This window comes from Condylura cristata, unplaced genomic scaffold (genome assembly GCF_000260355.1).
Source record: "Condylura cristata isolate star-nosed mole 26May11 unplaced genomic scaffold, ConCri1.0 scaffold00005, whole genome shotgun sequence".
Taxonomy (NCBI): Eukaryota; Metazoa; Chordata; class Mammalia; order Eulipotyphla; family Talpidae; genus Condylura; species Condylura cristata.
This window is the reverse complement of record NW_004567106.1, coordinates 35,038,270-35,061,507: the sequence shown is the minus strand read 5'-3', so window position 1 is coordinate 35,061,507 and position 23,238 is coordinate 35,038,270. Positions and strand designations below refer to the sequence as shown.

Genomic DNA, 23,238 nt, shown 5'->3' with positions numbered 1-23,238 from the left:
AGTAGGGGGATGGAAGGGTCACTTAGAGCAATGCTTTTCAAACTTTAATGTGCTTATCAATCACCCAGGGACCTTGATAAAATGGCTATTCTAATACAGCATGTCTGAGATTTTTGACAAGCTCCCTGTGATATCAGCATTGCTCTGGACCACACTATGAGTGGCTAGTGGGTAAAGACTGAAACACTAGCCTGAGCTGCCAGAAAATTTCCCCTACTATGTTTTTCAGGAAATTTAATCCAAAGAATGAGTCCTCAGTGGAATTTAGTTAGTGTGACTGACTACTAGAAGAAAGCTCTCAGTTTCAAATTATTATCCCAGATGTCTTACCAACAAGGCCATTACAGAGAATGGCGAAAAGAGTAACATAAACTTGTTCAGTTTTGATAATAACACCAAAAAATGGCATTTTCCAACATCAGTTTAATTTAATGACTCTCAAATGGTTTCTATTCTTTTTTCACTTCCCTTTAAGTGAAAGAGCAGCATCTTGCTTCCACTCAAGTTTGAGATACTCTTAACTGGGAATACAGATTATATAGGATAAATACATCCTGGTGCAAGAACCATATGTATACTTCAGTATTTCTTTCTTTGCTCCTTTTAACATTACCTACTTGAAAGAAAAGTTAAGCCAACTTTTATTTCCTTGTCTTTTGATTTGGAGTCAACTCACTAGGGGTATTTATGAATAATTCTGTTAGAAATGATTTGATAATACTAATTTGAATGATGCAATAATGCACAGACCTTTCCACATGAGGTGCAGTGTGAAAAGAAAACAGAAAAGATGAGTTTACCCTGAGCAAAGGCTTCTGTTCTCTATTTTTCAGGGAGGAGAACACTGTTACTACCAGGGCCATATCCGAGGAAATTCTGCCTCATTTGTGGCACTGTCAACATGCCATGGACTTCAGTAAGTGTCCTAAAAAATTTGTCATGCTTATTCTTTTAGTCCCTTTATTTTCTTTATTTTTAATGCTTTTTAAAGAAAAATCCCTGTTTTAGGTTAAGAAATAAGTTCAAATCAATGAAATATCTTTTTGTCTTGTGGCTTATAAACAAAGCAGATTTTAAAATTAGAGTTGCAGAAAACATAGACTTTGAAATTATAATGTTTGAAGCTTTCTTCTAGTTTCATTCTATTTGAGACAGGGAAAGTTTGGGTAAGTTTGGTCCCTGTTTCTGTGGATGTTAACCCCTCTGTCATACATCCATCTTTGCTTATCCTTGCAGTAGATAGAAACCCTTGATTCCTTGCACAATGACAAAAGGCTGCAGGTGACTTCAAGAGTTCACGTTTCAGTCACCTTTTTTTCCAGCCAGAATTCCACCTGACCTAACCTACACAAATTTGTGGAAACATCTTCTTAGAAGTCTCCAAGATTAGAATTCATCTTTCCTATGACCTTTTTTTCCTTTCTCATAACCTTCATTATCAAAGAATGTTTGCTGATATGTCACTGGGGAATATGTCTACTTCCTTTGTCCTGTTGGTAATGGTGATACACAGGTGGCCATCTTTATTTTATAACCCTCTATGAAGCTATTGTGTAAATTCTTGGCATGCTTTCTAGGTTATAAGAATTCAGTTCCTTTTCTTTTCTTTCTTTTTTTTTTTTTTGGCATAAAACAGCCAACACTTAAAATTTGTTAAATTTTGAAAGGGACATTAAAATCCTTTTTCTGGGTCTTTCCCATATATACAGGATATATACATGTTATTAGTCAACTTCTAGATGACTTCTTCCATTAAAAAAATAAATCCTGTTTTTACCAAGTTAGATGTATTAGAAGTGTGGCTTTTACATCTACCAGTTATTGAGTGCCTGCTATATGCCAGCCTTTAGAATAGTAAGATGAGTAGAAGATGAGTCTTTCCATGAAGAGATCAACTTCTTACTATGGAGTGTGCTGGGTATATTTGTTTTCTTTGAAATAAGAAGAAAACAAGGGGAATGCAAGCTGAGAGTAGATACTGATGAATGAGGTTGTGCTTGTTCCAGAGAAACATCACCTAAAGAAGGTAAATGGATCCTGAAACAAGCTTTCGTAGAATTTTCCAGGAGAGTGAACTAGATTGATAGACCTTAAAGAAAAATAGGAAAGAGAGCCTATATAAAAAATTGGAAAATCTAGTCAGTCTTCCTAAGTGATGCCTCTGGTCAGACTCTGGCAGTAAGTCTGTGAGAGAAGCAGAAAGAAGAAAACGTGAGGTTTATTTCAATAGCCAAGAGAAAGCAGCCATATTCCTGAGATCCTGGAAGACATCTATTTCCTTATTATTTGTTTTGAAGGACTATTTTTTTAACTTAAATAAATTATGCAAATAAAGAGATGATTTTTACAAACATAAAATTCATGCTTAACATCTGAGAGCCTCACTTTTTATATCTTGAGATAAAAATATTGACGTCCCCTTCATCAGTAAGTGTTTCATCTCATTACAAGATAATCACAGCTTTTATCTAGGAATAGTACATTGAGCTTTTTGACATTTGTGACAGCAAATACATATTGTGGAGAATTATATAAGAAATGAGGCATTCCTTCTTTGTCTTTCTTTTAAAATTTCAAGCCCAGGGTACGCTGGAAATGTTTTGCTCCAAATTGCCTCCCACTTTCTAAATGGACACTACTGTAAGAATGAGAGGAGGTATTATTACTGCTTTGTCAGAACTTCAATGGATCTGAGAACCTAAGCAAAAGTTTCCTGCTAATCTTACATAGTCACATTTAAGTGACTAGATCAGGAGTAGGATGCAGAATCTGCTTCAGTTGTTCTAAGTAAAATTTACTTCTATCTTTAGAAATCTTTCATTTTACACTAAACAAACAGATACAAACAAAACCCACCACGTGTCTAGCAACCCTATTGGGGTTGCAAGCAAGCTTATCTGGGTGTCCTTTGACTTCATGAGCATGTTGGGTACATTTACTCTTGTTCCTTCATTTTACTTGTTATTCTCATCTTGATTTTTACCCACTGACCCAGGTTGCTAAATGAAATATTTTGGGGGATATTACTAAGAAGAAATAATTTGTATCACTTCAGTTATAGTTATTTAGATATGAGATATATTATTATTTTTTTAAAGATTTATTTATTTGCATACAGAGCTGGGGTACAGGTCAGAGGAGCAGGGGCGGTGAGAGGATTCACCAGAGACAGAGTGGGGAGCAGAGCAGGCAGATCGATGAAGTACACTGCTGAGGGGAGCAGCGGGCGGGTCAGGAGAGGTCTGCCACACCATGTGGTCACCTCCTGGGCAGGCGGGGATCGAACTCATGTGGAAGTGGTTTTAGTTTCTCAGTGCTCTGTTTTAACCCACTGTGCCACCAGGGAGGTCCAGATATGAGATATATTGTTTTGTCTATGACTCATCTTTTATAAAGTACCAAGTACATACTGGGGCTTTACAATTTTTATTTACTCAGTTCAGTGAAAGAACTTTACAGGAAAAATATTTAGACTTTTTTCCCTTTCTAATAAAGCACCTGCAAGAACATGGTTTTCAATATCAAAGCATTAATCAGAGCAATATTTTGGTTCTGGTAGTTTGATGTTATGACAAAACCTGTAACTATGGAAACCTTAAAGAATGGACTGATATGTAAATATATTGCCCTCTTGTGGCAATTTGTAAGAATGGTTGTTTCCTTTCAGCATCTTGTTTGATTACAGTCTTTTATAATGGTAGTTTGATTGATGTGTAATGTCTTAGTCCTAGCTGCAGGTTTTTGTTTTGTTTTTGTTTTTTTTTCCATCTCAATTGTAATCCCCGTGGGTTTCCCATCCCCAAGTCCTAGCTGCAGGTTTTTAATAAGAAGAATACACTAAGTTATGGTGTCAACGTACTTAGTATAATTTATACGTAAATATGACAGAAAGCAAATACAATGCATAGACTTTTTAATTATTAAAGCAGTAATAATGACTGTTTTAATATTTTCATGCCAGGAACCAAAGTCTTCTGAAAATAAATAGCAGCAGAAGCTGCTGTATTTATACTGTGTATCATGTTACATATACACAGTCAAAATCACTGATTCTCACAATGGACACTGACCTCATGCGAGGGGTAATGACACTCAATACTATTCAAACAATGTTTTATGTTTGCTACATAGTCTGCACAGCCATGTAGTGATTGCAAGTGGTGAAGGTTTTATCTAATTTTCTGCATAGATCTCACCATTTATCAATAGAGGTACAAAGAAAAAGGTTCATTGTTGGCCTACTGTTAAAAAAAAAAAACAACTTTTCCCACTGATTCCTTATATCTTGCAGACTTAGCTTTTTATCTTTAAATTCCAAATGCAAGGTCAGCCACATTCAAAAAGTACACTTTTAGTTGAAAACCTTCAGATGTATAACTAGGCAGTTGGGAAAGAATACACAAGTTGAGGACATATGGAAGATTTTATAGCAGGAATGAAGGAATTTGTAGAGAGGGAGAGCTAGAGACTATTATATGATAGCTCAGATAAACCAAATGATTTCAGTAAGCCATCAATGAAAGGCAAATACTATTCTCTGTTTTACACAATGAGTGCCATGCAATCATTTCCAGCTAACACTGAGAAATGACTACCGAAAATCAGCTTCAACCCCCTATCAGCTGCCTGAATGATAAGATAGGTTTGTTTAGCATTATAAGGGAGCTGATCCTAGTAGAAAGCCCATGTTCCCCTAAAAGGAGCAGCTATTAGGATTGCTTCAGATGGACTCTAGAGGATTTCCCAATTGGCTGATAGTCATCTCCAGCCCGAGAAGTCCAAACCAAACTTGATTTGTACCCTGCTGGCATGTGCTCAACCCATTTTCTCTGAAACATTTTCCTTTATTAAATGGCAGTGCCATCTTTCCAGTTGCTCAGCTAAAAAATTGAGTTCTCATTGACTTCCTTGCACATTATATTTCAAATCTATCAACAAATCTTACTGGTTCTGCTTTGGAAAAATATTCAGAAATTAATCTGGTCTTTTCACCTCCACCATCACCAGCCTGATACATCTTTTTCTTTCATCTGGATCATGGCAGTAACATTTCCATTCCTGTCTTCATGATCCTGAAATTTAATGTTAGACCTAGCAGCTGGTGTGGATCTGCTGGAGGAATTCTTTCAAAAGTTAAGAGAGATTGTTTCTCCTCTGCTTGGAACTTTGCAGTTCCTCATCTCTCTCAGAGTAAAAGCCAAATTTCTCAGGCAGATCTACATAAAATGCACCACTTTTCCTGACCTCATTTGAGGCTACTCTCTTCCTTTCCTGCTCTATTCCAGATACCTGCAATCTTGATACTCCAGGAACACACCACCATTCTCTTACCTGTGAGCTCATAGCTGAGATACTGTTGCATAATATTGTTGTGACTCATTCCTTCACTTCTTTTGGATCTTTGCTTAAACATCACCTTTACTGAGAATCCTTGCTCTGCCCCTCTAGGCATGGTCTCTCACACCTAATTCTCTGGCATCCTTTATTGCCCTTTACCTGCTTTATTTTTCTATCTAGAGTTGCCACCATCTAGTATATAATTGTTTATTATATATTATTATCTGTCTAAGAATATACTTCATCACTGTGAAGGGAGAAAATTGGTCAGTGGTTTTATTCCCATTGTACCCACAACAATTACCCTGTTGAATGAGGGAAGGGGGGTAGCTGTTTGCGGATAGACAGCTCAGGAACTAATCTACCTGTGCTCTGTTCCTGCCTCTATTCTTGCTGGTTATATAATTTGGGCAAGTTAAGTATCCTTGCTTGTAAAATAAGGATAGCTGCTTTACCTCCCTTATACATTGTGGAAATGATAAAATGAATGTGAAGTATTAGCATGAGGTAAATTGTTGACATGTGTCAGCTCTTGTTGCTAAAGCTTATTCCAGACCTATGGTAGGTAGGGAGTTCTCAATATAGCCTCTCATAACCTGTCTCAGAAATACTTGGGATTTGGCCCGGTAGTTTGCTGGGCCACAGCTAAGAAACTTAAGGAAGGCCCTGAACGTTTCACATTTTTTTATAAGCTCTCCAAGTAACTATTTGCATAGTAAAGTCTTAAATTATATGTTAAAAGGAAGATGAGAGGATTATGTTGCTTATGGGAAATCAATAGGGGCCTTTCCCTCTCAGGAGCATGTTGTGTGTATGTAGGTGTGTGGTGTATATATGTGTGTGGTGTGGTATGTGATATGTTTCAGGTGTTAAGTGGTAAGACTGGGACATGTGTACTGAGAAGTAAATATGCCTGCTGGCTGATGCTGATTTTAAAATAATCCTGTTCTAAGGCAAGAGTTGATGGCCATGTCTTAACTCTTTCTTGTTCTTGACAGTGGGATGTTCTGTGATGGAAACCACACCTATCTTATTGAGCCAGAAGAAAATGATACCTCCCAAGTAAGTGCTCCTCCTATTTGCTGTGGCAAATGTAAAAATGGATGCTAGGGGCGTTATCATATTTTTAGGTTTAGGATAGTAAAATGCATATACATGTGTGTGTATATATAGAGAGAGGCAGCTGCTTATGTATACACACAGACATATGTATATATACAAATGCAAGTAATGCAAGTTTTCAAATATGTGTGAGTGTGTGTGTATAAATATGTATATATATATATTAGTTAATTGAGTAATCAAATTTCAAAAAATCTGTCTCTTACTCCTCCTTTAGATTAGAGATACTTTCCTTCTGTGATCTTCTGAAACTGCCATTGCTATCTACACCGTAATGTACTATGATCTGTTTTAGTCTGCTCAGACTGCCATAGGAGATACTGAAAGGTTTGAAGAATAAAGTTTTATTTTCTCACAGGTCTGGTGATTGGATTTCAGTATCAAGATGCAGGCAGTGTTACTGTCTTAGTTGAGGTCTCTCTCTTTAACTTGCAGACTGCCTCCTCTTGAACAAGGACTGGTGTGTCTCATACTTTGGGATTAGGACTCCCACCCTGATGAGATGTTTTAACATTTATCAACTTCTCACAGGCCTCTTCTCCAACAGGGACACAGTCAGTTCATAACAGATTAGAAACACATATGTGATCTTCTATCCCTCCCTTTTTTTTAGATTCCAAACTTCTCTCTATTGTTCTTTTTTTTTTTTTTTAAGGCTTAAGGCCTTGTGTTGATGAAGATGAAAGAAATCAAAATTTTCCTGTGTTTCGTTCATTTTACTTGAAAGTTGTTTTCAAAAAAGTAGAACAGGATTGAATTAATATTGGATTACAGAGAAACACTTCTAATAGAAAAATATATTTATTGTCTAGCTCTGTACACAGAGGTATTCTTCACAGAATCACGAACATTGTTAAACATTTATGGAGGGAAATAATTTCAAGTTTTATATATTGTTTTGCCACCCATACATGACTTTGTTTGGGGGAACATTCTATATTGTGTTTTATTTCCAGGATACCTGCTGCTGATTATCCTGTCACTTTGCTTGATTCTGAGGTTTTTTGAAATTTTTAGCACAAAATTTGACTTTATGACTTTTTTTTAGTGATTGTATGAGACCATTTGAAGAAGTTATTTGAGTATACCTTAGTTTTTTTAGACAAAATGTAGCTTTTTATCTGGGTTTTTCACAGAATTTTCTAGACAAATTAAAATTTGTAGCAGGATCCACTTTGAGCATCTGCTTAGATCTTCTGCTCCCCATTACCAGGAAAATTGTTAGTTCTGCAGTCTTTGCCTGGCAAAGCAATTTGGCTCTAAAAGAGTGTAGGGATTTGTGAAAAGGAAACAGTCATAAAGAACATTAACCCATTTTCCCAGATGTCTCATTTCTCCTTAGGGATTAGATCCATTCGTTTTCCATTACCGCAGCTTTGACTTCTCTCTGTTGATGAAGGTATTTTGCTTCTAAAAGGATACCACTCAGATGCTGGGAGAGCACAGGAGTGAATGGGAGAGGTTGTGTAATGGCTCAATGTTTTTCCAAACCCAGAAAAATGCAAACTCATTGCAAGTGTCTCGCTTCTCTACCTGTGACTGCCTTAGCCTGGAGATAGCTGGTTGTATGTACTTAATCTCTGTTGTGTGTGTTATTTCAGGAGGATTTCCGTTTTCATTCGGTTTACAAATCCAGACTGTTCGAATTTCCCTTGGATGATCTTCCATCTGGTATGGTATTCATAGAGTGATTTAAAAAAAATGCAACTTAATAATTCATTTTAATGCTTTAGCACTAACACATAGAGCGCATCATTAACCTATGACAACTCATTATGATTTTAGAGATAAAGTGACATGAAAGGGACTAATCAAATGCAAACTATTGTTTGCACTACAGTTTAGAGTGGATGAATTTGGAAAGAGACAGACTGAGCACATGAAGAAAAATACCTTTTAATTTTAACATTTAAAAAATGTACTTTAGGAGAAATCTCCAGGTAAAACCTGGTCTGCACAGATGAAATCTATAAAAATTTACTCCTGATAAAATACTGGTTTTATAGACATAGGCATGACCTCTTAATCATTTTCCCATTTGTTGTTTTCCTTATCTGGTTTTTGTCTTAGCATTATAAGAACTATTAGATAGTAATGTTTTGTATTATTTTATTTTTTGCTCATTGTGAAATTAATCTTTTCAAGCATGTCTGTAGACCCATTTATTTTTAATATTGATGAATATTACACCCAAATCTTTACAGGACACGAGCAGAGTACTCACATTTTGGCCTAGTCAGTGGGCACTGGTGATGGCTGGTGCATTCATCTTTGGCTCTTCCAGACTCATTCTTTGTTCTTCTGAAGACAAAGCATGCTCCAAATCTTTAGCATGGAGATAGATGCTTCCTCCCCTGTTTAGTAAGCCCTGTCCAGGAACATTGTAACTAGTTCATATTTAATCTCATTTTAATCTATATAATAGCTCTATCTTAGCAATTTGTTATTTCTACCTGTTGGTTGGAAAAAACAGAGGTTCATCTAATTTCTTTTCAAGAGGGAATTGGAGGGAAGCAACTGAATGGGGGTTTGGTTTATGACATTATGAGGAACATATATTGGGAAAGATGCCCAAGGAGAAATGGAAAAATTGCTAGACTGAAAGCAAATCCTAAAGTACTGCTTCAGGAAATCTCTTAAAAATTTACTTTGTCTCTTCATCTGAAAATGAAGTGTTTATAATGTCACTTCTTCTCTGAAATAAATTTAACTTTTTCATTTTCCATATTCACCCTAAAGAGAAACACTCCTCTCTCCTGCTGCCAAAGAGATATGACTCTCTACTCTGAAAAATCTGCAAATGTATAGATGTTCTTACTGTACACTTTTGACTATTCCTTAATTACCTTATGAAACTTTTTATAATCCCTATTATTGAAGAAAATAAATTATGAGCAACTGAGAAGAATAGTTACAGTGCAACAGGTATTATTATTGGAAGCAATAAACATTAATTGCTATTTAAAGTAATATATGTTGACTTGCTTTGGTGAAACTTTAACCTTTTTAAAAACTTTACACAGAGTTTCTTATTATTGGAAGCAATAAACATTAATTGCTATTTAAAGTAATATATGTTGACTTGCTTTGGTGAAACTTTAACCTTTTTAAAAACTTTACTCAGAGTTTCTTTTCTTTTGGAGATGACATGGCAGTGCTGTAATTTTTTAATTTTTTAAAATTTAATTTCTAAAAATATTCTTTTTTAAAAAATAAAAATATTCTTTGAAAATTAAGGTCTGTCTCAATTAGTTTTGGTTGTCTTTCCTCATTAGAAGTTGACATTGTCAATTTGTCCCCTAAATTGTTGTTTGTATTATTTGTCTCCTAAGACACTGACAATTATAATGGCAAATCAGAAGAATAAGAAAGATAAGTGTTAAAATTGTAAGGTTTGTAAAATAAGTTCAAAAGTTAGCTTAAGTATTATAACATTGAACTGGACTATGGATTATCAGTTTCTGTCTTGTTATGCAGTATGTGTTTCCCAGAGATAGGTATTCTCCAAATTGTAGAACCTTTTGCTTTACATGACACCTTTCTCAAGACGAGAGTACCTAAGAAGAGATTTTTGAGGAAGGCTTATGCATTTGCTATGGACACCTTAGTACTATGTGCTTTAAAAATTACCACAGTGATTTACACAATCTTATGTATCATTTGATGAGTGCTGACACATACAGATTTCCTCTCCCCTACTCCTCAGGGAGATCTAGAGACTCTCCATAACCAGATAGCCTCTCTTATATTTTTTCTCAGGCCATGCCTCTCACTTCTGCAATCCCTTTTCTGGCTTCTTTCCCCCCATAGATTGGTTTAGTGTATTGTTATTTTTGTACTAATGGAATCATGCAAAGTCCAGATTCTTTTGTTCCTCATATGCCTGTGAGATTTCTGTTGTCCGGGAAAACAGTAGTTGTTTCCTTTAAGTTATTGGGTATATTCTTATTATATGAATAAGCTACATTTTAAAATCTGTCCTGTTGAGGTCATTCAGATTATTTTCAGTTTTTGACTATTATAAATTAAACATCTATGAACATTCTTGTAAAAATTGTTTTGGTAATATACATTTGCATTTCTTGATAACTACCTAGGAGTAATATTACTGGGTCAGAGGATTGGTATATGTGTAACTATATATATAAAAGTGTTCTGAAGCTTTAGAATCAACCAGAATGTTTATTAAACATAGTTTCTGGTCTCATTTTGAGAGTTATTGTTTTAAAATACTTTATTGATTTCTCATCATCATACAAAAGTCTATACATATTTAATATCTACAGTTTTATGAGTTTGGACATAAATATACATCATGAAATCATCACCATAATCTATGCTTTAATATATCTATCAGCTTCAAATTATTTCTCCTGCCCTCTTTATTATTATGATAAGAACACTTAGCATTAGATCTACACTCTTAGCAAAAATTTTAGTATATAGTATAGGACTGCTAATTACAGACGCTCTGCTGTATAATACCCAGGATTTATTCATTTTACATACCTGAAACTTGGGACCCTTTGATCAGTACCTTCTTTTCCCTCCTCTTCCCCTCAGCTCCTGGCAGTCACCTCACCATTCTACTCTCTGTTTCTATGAATTTGACTATTTTAGATTCCTCAAATAAGTGGTATGTAGTATTGTCCTTCTGTGTCTGTCTTATCTACTAACTTAATTTTCTTTAGTTTCATCCATATTGTTACAAAAAGCAAGATTTTGCTCTTTTCCTTTTTTAAGGTTGAATACTATTACATTGTGTATACACACACACACACACACACACACCGTACTTCCTTTCTCCGTCCATCCATCCATCAGTGTATATTTAGGTTGCTTCTATTTCTTGGCTGTTTTGAATATTGTTGTAATGTACATGGGAATGCCGGTAACTCTTGCAATCAGACTTGATTTCAGTTCCTTTGACTATACACCAGGAGTGGAATTGCTGAATTGTAGTAGCTGTATTTTTAATTTTTTCAGGAGCCTCCATACCATTTTTCCAGAGTGGCTATACCAACTTCTAGAGTTTTTGATTCAGTACATCTTGGTTGATTATGAGAATTTACATTTACAGCAGTTAACAGATAATGTTGATGCTACTAGTCCAAAGTATTTATTCTTTTTATCCTCTCGTCAGCACTATTTGAGTGTTCTAACTGTTCTGCATCTTTGTCAATATTGATGTCTTTAATGGAGTTTCTGTTGTCAAAGTGAAGGTCAAGTTTTCCATTTACAAGATTCTTTATAAGGAATGTGATGATAGTTATAGGAGAAATGTGAGAAACATTTTCAGGTAAGTTAGAGCAGGGATGATGTGTGAGATTTCTATTCATTTGTGTTATGTTTATTTACACAATTACATAGTTTAGTGTTTTGTATTATCATTTAGTATAACATGTGTTATAAAATTCATAATTACATAATTTATAAATATCATTATTATTATAAGATTAGTAATTAAGTAGAATTTAAGTACAGCACTGTATAATTTAATAATTTATAATGTGCAAATAATAATGAGCACTATTAATAATGAATAATTAAAGTATAATAATATGATTTATACTAGGAAAGGTTAGTAAAGCTTTTGTTGCCCTTTATAAGAGAAACATAGCAAACACATTAAATTAAATTTATCTTTATTTCCTTTTAGAATTCCAACATGTAAACATCACTCCTCCAAAATTTATTTTGAAGCCAAGATCAAATAGGAGTAGACGGCAGGTATGTACTTACAGGTATATGTCATGATGTTTTAAAAATACTTACCAATTGATTTAATTCACATTAAGTTTCTCTGACAGGGTAAGCATTTTTCAGGGTGTGGGACATAGTAGGGTCCCACAGATTTGCAGGAGCAGTGAAAAGATGGGAAATATTATTTCCTAGATTCAAAACAGGATTCAAGATAATGATGAAAACCTGGTTATTCATCCTATACATAGATTATTGGCCCCTTACTGTGGCATCAGGTTCTTTCTATCATAGGCCTCTTTCCTGGCCTAGGTATGAACTGTATCTTAGAGTCCACTTGTATAGAACCTTGAACTTATCTTCTTAAAGATATCCCCTTAAGAGTGAATTCATTAGGTTTTGATGCCGCAAAATGCTATTATCATATTTGGAGTCTGGGACGTTTTCTGGACTTAGTTATAGTAATAGGAAATATACAGTGCTTTAAATCACTTAAATTGGGTACTGCTCCTCCTCTTTCACAGAAAAAAAAATGATAGCTAAATCATACAGCTAGTAAATGGTTTATGTAAAATAAGATCTCTGTTTATCAGAATTGGGATATCACCCTTGTCACAGTGGTTGGTGTGTGTGTGTGTTTGTTTGTGTGTGTGTGTGTGAGAGAGAGAGAGAGAGAGAATATCACAGGATGAAAGAAGTAGATCTCTAGTAAAGTCAAGAAGTTGAAGGAACCAGACAGGATTATAACTTAGTTTAGTCTTGTTGAAGTGCTGGTAGTCACATACACTTTATATACTACCTTTGAGAGCCCTTGTGTTCCATAAATTACAGTCATGAACTTTGTGTATTTTGTGAATACATACCTGTGTGTGTATGTATGTGTGCGTGTATTTTTTTCATAAATTTTGATATGAGAGAATAATGTCACTTTCTCTTGGCATGTTCCTTGAAGTTCTTCATAAACATCTTCACCATTCAGTGATTTGCTAAGTATAGAGTCTTAATTTTTGTTCCTGATAAAACTGTGAAACTGTGAACCTGTGCAGGTGAAGTGTTCTAAGGTCACATAACCAATATGGCAATTCTCTGACATTAGACAATACTGAGACTTGTTAAAAAGTTTAGTATGTTTGGTGGACTCAGATCTCTTGCATAGTTAATTAAGCAGATACTGTCATAATAAAAACATACATTTAAAAAAATGTAATTCACCTCACTGGTTGAGAGAAAATTTTTGCACACAATACTAATAATGAAGGACTGATCACAAAGATCTCCAAAGCGCTTATGAAACACAAAAACAAAAAGAATAACCCTGTCAAAAAATGGGCAGAATAGCTAAAAAGACATTTCTCCAAAGAGGAAATGCAAATGGCCAACAGGCATATGAAAAAATGTTCAACATCACTCATAACTAGGGAAATGCAAATCAAATCCACAATGAGGTACCATCTCACACCAGTAAGAATGACACATTAAAAAAAACTAGCAAGAACAAAGGTTGGCCAGTGTGTGGAGAAAAAGGAACTCTTTTACACTTCTGGTTGGAATGCAGACTGGTTCAACCACTATGAAAAGCTGTTTGGAGGTTTCTCAAACTAAAAATGGAGCTTCCATGTGATCCAGCAATTCCACTCCCAGATATCTACCCAAAGGACATAGCAACATTAATTCAAAAGGACACCTTCATCCCGGTGTTTAATGCAGCACTATTTATAATATGTAAATGCCCAAAAATAGATGACTGGATCAAGAAGATGTTGTACATATGCACAATGGAATATTATTCAGCAGTCAACAAGCATACGCTCATGCCATTTGTAGCAACATGAATGGCACTGGAAGGGATCATGCATAGTGAAATAAGCCAGAAGGAAAAAGAAAATACCGGATGGGATGGTTTCACTTGTAGGAGGAATATAAGGGATCAGGAAAAAAAAGTAATTGTAATAAAGTAAAAACCAAAATCAACAATTATAGACCAGAGGCATTCTGCAGAGGGGTGGAGAGGGAGGAGTAGAATGAAAACAGGGGTGGAAAGAACACAAGGGGCTATGGTGATGGCACACAGGTGAATTGGTGGAGGGAATGCCGTGGGGGCTACAACCAAGATGAAAAAGCACGCATTGTACAAAACTGAAGAATGATGTAAAAAAGATAGATAGACAGACAGACAGACAGTCATTGCCCTTGGGTTTGTGATATTCTTGGTTCCTAACCCCAGAATTATAGTGTGCTATTCTGTATTAAATTGGTGTTAGTACTTATCAACTTGGTTTTCCAACTTTTTGGAAAAAAAGTTGCAAGGTTTGTAAATGACACAGGCAGTGCAACAAAGTACATATGGTAACAACTTTTGAGTTTGTTGTAACTGCAACAAACAAAACAAATATTTGGGTATTAATTAGGTTTCATTGTATCACTAAATAACCCTTGGGCAATGAACAAAAAGATTTATTAAAAAAAATGTATGTTGAAGTATGGCATAATGGAAAAGTTAACTTTGTAGATATTTTTAAAGATTGTGTTATACATTCACTAAAGAGAATAAAGGAATAAGGTTTTGCTAGTGATTATTACTGGTAACATTCACTGATTGTGAATTTGAAAGTGGAGAAAGTTTGTTGTTGGTATACCCTTGCTAGATAATCCATGACTGCCTGGAAACTCTCAACTCTATTTTAACAAAATCTCTACTTCATTTTAAGCATCCCCTAAAATCTCCCAGATTTGGAGATTATGGAATAAAAATGCCAATCATCGCAGTCCTGTACTCTGTCAGAGAGTGTCAGAAGCTTAAATCATAAAGGATATGATTTAGATCTTATAATCTCTAACGTAAAAGAGAGTGAAATAAATGAGAGTAAAAAATATGTCAACTCATATTTCATTTTATAGGTATAAATATTTCTGAAAGAAACCAACTATGTGTACTATTTTTGATGAAGTGTAACAATTAGGGAGATGGGGAACCCATGGGAGGAACATTTTCATTCTTTATGTCTTGCTTAAATTTTGTTGTTGTTGTTGTTTTTAGTTTATTTTTCAAGCATCCTTGTTTTCACAATACAATATTTCTCCCCTCAAGGTGTGGTCTCAGGTGTGGTCTCAGGTGTGGTCATCATAGTTTTCCTACTACCAAAGTATTGTTTAAATTTTGAATCATGTAAAATCATTATCTACTCAAAAACTAAGTAAATTTATAAACATTTATGCAACTGCAAAAAAGAATAAAATGGATAATTTTTTTCCTCCCATAGTTTTTAGAGTTTTTCTTTTTAGATTTATTGAGGTATAATTATCAGTGTAAAGTGTTTAATGTTTTATAATTTTATATGTGTATGTAAATTATAAAATGATTCCTTCTATCAAATTAACATGTATTAGCTCATGTTTACTTTTATTTTGTGAGTGGGCACAGTGAGAACATTTAAATATTAAGATCTAAGAAACTAATATATAACATATTCTTTAATTTTTTTTACAGTGAAATTCAAAGTTTATTTAGTTGATACTTCCCTTTGCTCTATTGCAGCTTCGGAGACATCCACGCAATGTTGAGGAGGAAACCAAATACATTGAACTAATGATTGTGAATGATCATCTCATGGTAGGTTTTGTGGAACTTTTTCAATGTCAAGGGTAAAACTAGGCACAGATTTATTTTTAGAAAAGACAAGCCATAAATCAGAAGGTATCTGTGTAACCAATATATTTCTTATTTAGAGATAATCTGCAAGAAGGAAGCCCTAGGAGGTAGAAGAAATTTGCATTACTTTACATGATTGCAATAATATTTCTTACTCACAATGTCAACTTTTTAAATTTACTTGATCAATTATGGGCCTAATACCTCCTCTACTAAAATGGCATGGTTTAAACAAAAATGGAAGCTTCCACTTTTTATTGAATAAGTGAAGAGGCACCAATGTATAATTTTTGCAATTTGTAACTTTATTCAAATAAAAGAAAATCAGTATTTCTAGTTCTGTCTTACAATGCAATCAGCCATATGGAAAGGCTATATTAATAAACAGTAGAGATTTTTAGGATAAAAATTGGCAAAACTTCCTTCCAAAATGGCAATTGCTTTGTCATAATCACTTCATGCAATATATTCAATTTATGAGAATGTTGTAAATTCATGGCCATAATGTAGTCAGTATGGCTACATTCACAGCACAGCAGTGAGTTATAATGCTTATTCCATGCAACCAGAATTTTAAGCAAAAAATGTTCTGTGGTGCACACTGCTGAATTTTACTTAATTTCGGGTATAAGTGCATTTTAATTTACTGCGAGTGATTTGTGAGGACATGTGTCATTTATTTACATGCAATTTAACATATATTGATTTTTGTTATTGTTAGTAATAATGATGTGATACAATTAAGATTAAGTGCTTCTTTCCTGTTCAATGTGGGACTAAGTTTTATCCTTTTATTTGAAGACAGTGAATGTTCCCTGAGATTCTTAAAAATAAGTCATAAGAACATCAACTTAAAATCTTTTAGGATGTCACAAATTCAGATGTCTATAGATACATGTAGGCTGATAACACAAATAAAATGAGCCAGGTGTAAAACAAGCAGGAGGGGTGAGGCCTGTGTGAAAGAAAGGACACATGCCTATCTAGTGGAGCCCTGCCTTTCAGTGTCAACCAGCTAGAAATGTGAGGATGTTGCTTTTAATTGAAGCCAAAAATCAGGCTTTATATCACAAATCCTGATTTTAAAAACACTGCTCAAGTCAAACCAAGGAAATCTGTGATGCAGAGCTAATTTATAATCTCTCTTTGTGACTTCTAGGTCTTTTTTGATCTTACTAAAATCTTATGGAACTTGAAAACTTTTATATTTTTATCTATGTTCACATTCACTTTTCTGGCTTTGACTCTACTTGTCTTTACATTTTTGAAGTTTATAGACAAAGTTCATGCTTTATCATTTTGAAAATAATCCTGTGATTAAAATAAAGTAGTGAGATAGATTGGATATTTTTTTACTTCATGTTACAGATGAACAACTGGAGACTTCAAATGTTTAAGAACCTTGCATTAGACTACACAATATATAAAGAACTAGGCCTCGATTCTTCTGTTTTTTTGTTTTTTTGTTTTGTTTTGTTTTTTTTATAGAGAGCTATAGAGATCTTTCATTTACACCATGTTTTCTCTGTTGAGGTGGTCATTTGCTGTTGATGTTGAAAGCCTTCCACCTGTTCTCTTTTGCTTTCAGTTTAAAAAACATCGGCTTTCAGTTGTACATACCAATACGTATGCAAAATCTGTGGTGAACATGGCAGATTTGGTAAGTAACAAACATGAGTCAATAGTTCATTAGTGGAATTTTATCTGTTGACTGCTAATTGAATGGATGATGAATCTTATATTTTTCACTAATCTAAATTATACTTCAGCCAAGGTATCCTGAAAGCCCCTCTTAACCTTGCAGTTGACTTTATTGAGTTTAATCTCTTATTGGGAAGATGATGAAAGGAAGTGGTCAAAGATACCCACAGATTTATGTCGAGGTTTTTCCTGTATTCTTCACATTTTAGAAAAGTTTGAATTATAGCCACTAACAATGATAGTCATAGTGTACTTCTGACAATGGAGAAGCAGTACAGTGGTTGTGCCTTTTTCAAAAGCCTGGTGCAATCTTGTCCTGGACAAGGAAGCGCCAAGTACCTTCTTTATGAGTTTAATCAGGGTCAGTCATATTGCATAGAACTTATTTCCTTGGAGAGTCTTCATTGTTCCATTTTTTTGCTGAGAGACTCAAGAAGGCATGAATTCTTTGTCTAGGGCATAAGGATTGGACTCAGGGAATGTCTTGAATAAGGTTGCAGATATTTATCAAGAATTTACCTTTTGTTTCTAGCTAGTGTTCTGTTCTTTGTGTGTTACTTGTAACAGTTTGACTCTGTTACTGAAGGGAAATGCATGTAATTTAGAAAATGATTTTCATCCTAAAAAAGTGAAGTTTCTCACATCTAACTAGAACTCAGTGTTTCCATTAAAGGAACTTTGTAGTCTTGTTCATAAATCATTTGATTTTGCCATGTGTACAGCTGGTGTGTTCATTTTGTTAATATACTAGATATATAAAGACCAACTTAAGACAAGGATAGTATTGGTTGCCATGGAAACCTGGGCGGCTGACAACAAGTTTGCCATATCTGAAAATCCATTGATCACCCTACGTGAGTTTATGAAATACAGGAGGGATTTTATCAAAGAGAAAAGTGATGCAGTTCACCTTTTTTCGTACGTAACTTCTGTAATGATTACTTTTTCTGGTTCCATGTTAAATGTTCTATTACTTACAGCTGGGATGTATCCTTTCTACTGTATAATACAATTAGGATTGATATGGCAGATACATTTGGAAGAAGTTTTAAAGTTTAAATTATTTGAAATTGTCATGGGTTTAATTTTGAGTTATTGCATATATAATTCATTTAATTTTTCAAGAGACTTAACCAGTGTATTCAATGTATGAAAGTGCTATTATTACTCAAAGGGAATTCTTAACAAATTAATTATATCTTTTAAAGATGTTAACATAATGCTATTTTTGTTTTGAGTTCTAAGAAGAGAGCTTAGTATTTCTGGAGTTCATATTTTATTTTGTCTTAGTATTTTTGGGGAAACATGTATATTTGAAATACTAGAAAGCTATATGTAATAACATTTTTAAAAACCTGTCACCAAAAGTCAGTGCTGTTGAAGAAAGATAATATGAAATTAGAAGAGTGTATTTGAGGGTAAAATTTTGTTTTTACATAACTTCAAAGTTACAAAAAGTTGTAAGAACATTACAAAGAAATACCTTATGCCCCTCAAACAGATTTATCAATTATTTACATCTGCCTCATTTGTTTTATGAATTCCTTCTTTCTGTCCTTTTCCTCTACTTCCTTCCTCACTTCCTTTTTTCCTTTCATTCATCTACCTATTTAATCTTTATTTTTTTTTCTTTTCCTGAACCATTTGAGAGAAAACTGGAGATAATTACTGGGCCTTCAATACAAAATACTTAAGTGTATATTCCCTAAGAATAAAGACATTCTCTTATATAATCACAGTAAATTATTAAAACCAAAAATTTAATTTTGGTGTAACACCTTAATCTAGTCCATAGTTCATATTCAAATTTTTTAAATTGTCTCAAATAATGTTTTTTATAGCTAATCCCTTTCTTCCCCAAACCTGGGTTCTAATCCAGGGTCACCATTACATTTAATGATCATGACTATTTTTCCTTTAATCGGAAAGATTTCCTCAGTCCTTTTTTTGAGGTAACCATTTTTGAAGAGTATAAGTCAATTATTTCATAGAATGGTGATATTTTCTCATTTTGAGATTCAAGTTACAGATTTTTGACAGAAACACCACAGAAGTGATGTTTGTATATGTGATAGTATGTACTATTTTTTTAAAATATGCAAAGATCTATTTAAGGTAGTTACTGATCATGTGGGGAAACATCTCAAAAGCCCTTTAACTATATATGTAAGCAGTATTCACATTTCTCCCTTAACTTAGGAACATAGAGTATAGAAATGTTATGTGCTTTGAAAAAAAAATGTAATAAATGAATAATGAGAGGTGCTTGATATTTGAACTGTGAGCAGTAAGCGTTTTTCATTTCCTTTTCTGAAAGGGGAAGTCAATTTGAGAGTAGCCGGAGCGGGGCAGCTTATATTGGTGGGATTTGCTCGTTGCTGAAAGGAGGAGGCGTGAATGAAGTAGGTGTGAACATCTGTACAATACAAAGTGGTATGATGGCTGAAAATGTTTTTCTAATATTTCAGAGATAATTTCTCAGTATCCCATAAACTCTAGATGTTAGGTTGTTTCATTAACAACTAGTATGCTTACTTGAAATTACCAATAAATAAATAATGGGAGATAGCACCTGAGAATTACTACTTATAGTAATTTCAGAGTTAACTATTTACAGATTATATAGAGAGAATCTTTACCTTCATTGAAAATAAGGCCCTGTTTGTCACTTAGACTGATTTTCCAAAGGATTGGGTACTGCCCTGAAGCATTGGCTTACTGCCTAATAACCCATTTGGAATCTTCCTTTTCACTATTTGGCAAATTCTTTGGGGAAAAAAAAATATATCAGGTTTTCCAGAGGCTCTTTTTACCCCTCAGACAGACAGTAAACCTGATGGAAATGATCCAAAATAAAAATGCTTGAATCTTTAGAGACAACATATCAAAGAAAAAAAAGATTCCTAGGCTGTTTCAAGTTTCTTTTAGCCAAAGATCATCACCACTACCTGTGATCCATATCATTTGTGTTTTGAAGCCACATTCTTTTCAGTTTTGATAAATTTCAGGAGTGCAAGTGGATACAAAAAGATGAGCAAGTTCAAATTAAATTGTACTTTTATTTTGCATCACCTGAAAGACTGATTTAATAATATATAAGGATTAAGATTTTCAGGAATGTTGCTAGTAAAATTTGGATTCAGAACTAGATTTAAGCTTCCAATCTCAAAAACATTGATAATTTCTAAACATTGACAATTTCTGCATTTCTGGTCATAATATTAGACTTAATCAAACATGGGTTTATTTCTTACTACCTTTCCCCTCTGCTTACTAGTAAATAGCCACTATGTATTTAATCTCTGTTAAATAAAATGCTTAGTGACTTCTTATTTTCAGTTATTTTATGACATTTTCTCTGCCCCATCTTTAATGAAAATTAACTTGTATTCATATGTACTTTGTTTTTTAGTTTGGGAAAACTGATTTAATGGCAGTTACACTTGCACAATCACTAGCCCATAATGTGGGTATTATCTCAGACAAAAGGAAGTTAGCAAGTGGTAAGTTTGTTTATGTACATGTGGTTCAGTTATTTAGAATGGAATATCTATAAGATTTTTTTTAAGATTGATTTATTTGTTCATACAGAACTGGGGTACAGGCCAGAGGTATAGGGGTGGTGAAAGGATTCACCAGAGACAGTAGGGAGCAGAACAGGCAGATGGACAAGTACACTGTTGAGGGGAGCAGTGGATGGGTCAGGAGAGGTCTGCTGCCCATGTGGATCAGCTTCGGGGCAGGTGGGAATTGAATGCTGAAGTGGCTTTAGTCTCTCAGTGCTGTGCTTTAACCGCTGTGCCACCAGGGGAGCACCCAGAATATCTATAAGATATTTTAAGGAATGAGATTCTTTTATACAGTTGCTTGATCAAAAGAATTTGGGTAATAACGTAAACAGCCAGGACACAACTTTTTTTTCAAAAATAATGTTTACATTAATATTTATGTACATATGTTTTCATGTGTGATAAACATTTAAAGCTATTTGATGACAATAATCATAGTTTGGCATAGTGGAATTAGTATCTTGGGCATATAGATTTAAAGTATACAGTTTCATTATGGTTTTATTTAGAATAACTTGTATGTCCATGTAGATAGAATATTCCTTCCAGCATCAGACCTGATAATGGGTTTAGTAAAATGTACTAGGGCTAGTATCTATGAGTAATGTATTTTCCTACAAAGGTGAAATTATTGCATTAAGAATGGTCAAACATGGGCCCTCCCTGGTGGCACAGTAGGTTAAAGCACAGCTCTAAGAAGCGAAAGCATGAGTTCGATCCCCCCCTGCCCTGGAGGTGACCACATGGCATGGCAGACCTCTCCTGACCTGCCTGCTGCTCCCCTCAGCAGTATGCTTCGTTGATCTGCCTGTTCTGCTCCCCGCTCTGTCTCTGGTGAATCCTCTCACCCTCCGCATCTCTGGCTTGTATCCCAGTTCTCTATGAATAAATAAATCTTAAAAAAAAAAAAAAAGGAATGGTCAAACACTAGGTATTTGGAATAAGTTGCTAATATCTATCTTTATTTTATTAAATAATATCATGTTTTATTATTTTTATTTAAAATGATATGAATATATTTATTTTAATAATAACAATTGCTATTTATGGAATGTATTATATGTCATATAGTTGAATTCCAGTATTATTTAAATCAAGACATTTAATGCTTGGGACAATCCTGTAAGATATCATGTATTAGCCTTATTTTATGAATTAAGTAACTTAATCTTAAAAGGGTAGTGTCCCCATGATTAATATATGTGAAATAGCAATCCAAGGTTTTGACTCCAGCTATTTCTGATTCTGAAGACTTTCTGCTTAACCTATAAACTACACTGCCTTTTATTGGCAGGTTTGGTGAAAAGGCTTCCAAAAGTGGACAAGAAACTGTAAGAATTCCCTTAATGGTCTATAAAGTCATCATCCTGTAATGATGTGTCACTATTTCATTAGAATTTGATTGTATTTCATGTAAGTCACTTTATATGAATGCCTTAAAACTAAGGCCATTTGTTAAAATACGAAATATTTTAATGAAGATTATGTAGTCTCGATAGGGTCAAAGGAAATTTTTGTTAGTCATTACATGAAAAACTTCAAATATAAGAAAAATAGAAAGCATTTTAAAAGGTATGTGTATAAGGAATAGGGTGAAGATAATTCTTTTTAATGTAGGAGCTACTTTAATGCATCTATTCTCACTGGGTAAAGGCAGCATATGGTTTTGTTTCTGTTTTTTTTTTTTTTTAGGTGAGTGTAAATGTGAGGATACGTGGTCTGGATGCATAATGGGAGACACAGGGTGAGCCACTTCTATTAGGAAATAATAACCCTTTCCCTGATGTACGGTCATCTCCTTAGGAGTATTACACTCAGTAACTTGGTACATGGAACCTCAACATGGGCATTTCAGAGAAAATCAAAAGGAGATTTTCTTAGTGATTCTGTATATAAAATGTTTTTACAAAATATTGTTCTATGCATGAAAACAAGTTGGTGTAACTTAATCTAGTAGGACAAAGACTTTTGTCGCCTTGAATCTAGGCTGGAAATTTAAGAAACAAGGAACGACTTTGTTCTTCATGGTTACCTACAAATTGCTTTCCTTTTATTCTCTTCAATTCTAATTAAATGGGTTATAAAAGTTATAAATAGTTGTATGTTAGTAAACTGACTCTCTGAAACAAACAAAATAAAAAACAAGGAAAAAAGCCTGGA

The 23,238-nt window shown here is 34.1% G+C and overlaps 1 protein-coding gene across 12 annotated transcripts in view; it reads left to right on the top strand.

The window, feature by feature from the left end:
• The window catches only part of ADAM22 (ADAM metallopeptidase domain 22), a 186,668-nt gene that overhangs the window by 106,035 nt on the left and 57,395 nt on the right, over window positions 1–23,238 (top strand). For all 12 annotated transcript variants that reach the window (XM_004676867.2, XM_004676866.2, XM_012720863.1 and 9 more), the window contains exons 5-14: window positions 834–916; window positions 6,336–6,399; window positions 8,061–8,130; window positions 12,119–12,189; window positions 15,695–15,769; window positions 17,397–17,468; window positions 18,261–18,427; window positions 19,827–19,911; window positions 20,922–21,012; window positions 22,771–22,822. In XM_004676867.2, the coding sequence (XP_004676924.1) occupies window positions 834–916; window positions 6,336–6,399; window positions 8,061–8,130; window positions 12,119–12,189; window positions 15,695–15,769; window positions 17,397–17,468; window positions 18,261–18,427; window positions 19,827–19,911; window positions 20,922–21,012; window positions 22,771–22,822 (830 nt within the window). The remainder of the gene's footprint in view (window positions 1–833; window positions 917–6,335; window positions 6,400–8,060; window positions 8,131–12,118; window positions 12,190–15,694; window positions 15,770–17,396; window positions 17,469–18,260; window positions 18,428–19,826; window positions 19,912–20,921; window positions 21,013–22,770; window positions 22,823–23,238) is intronic.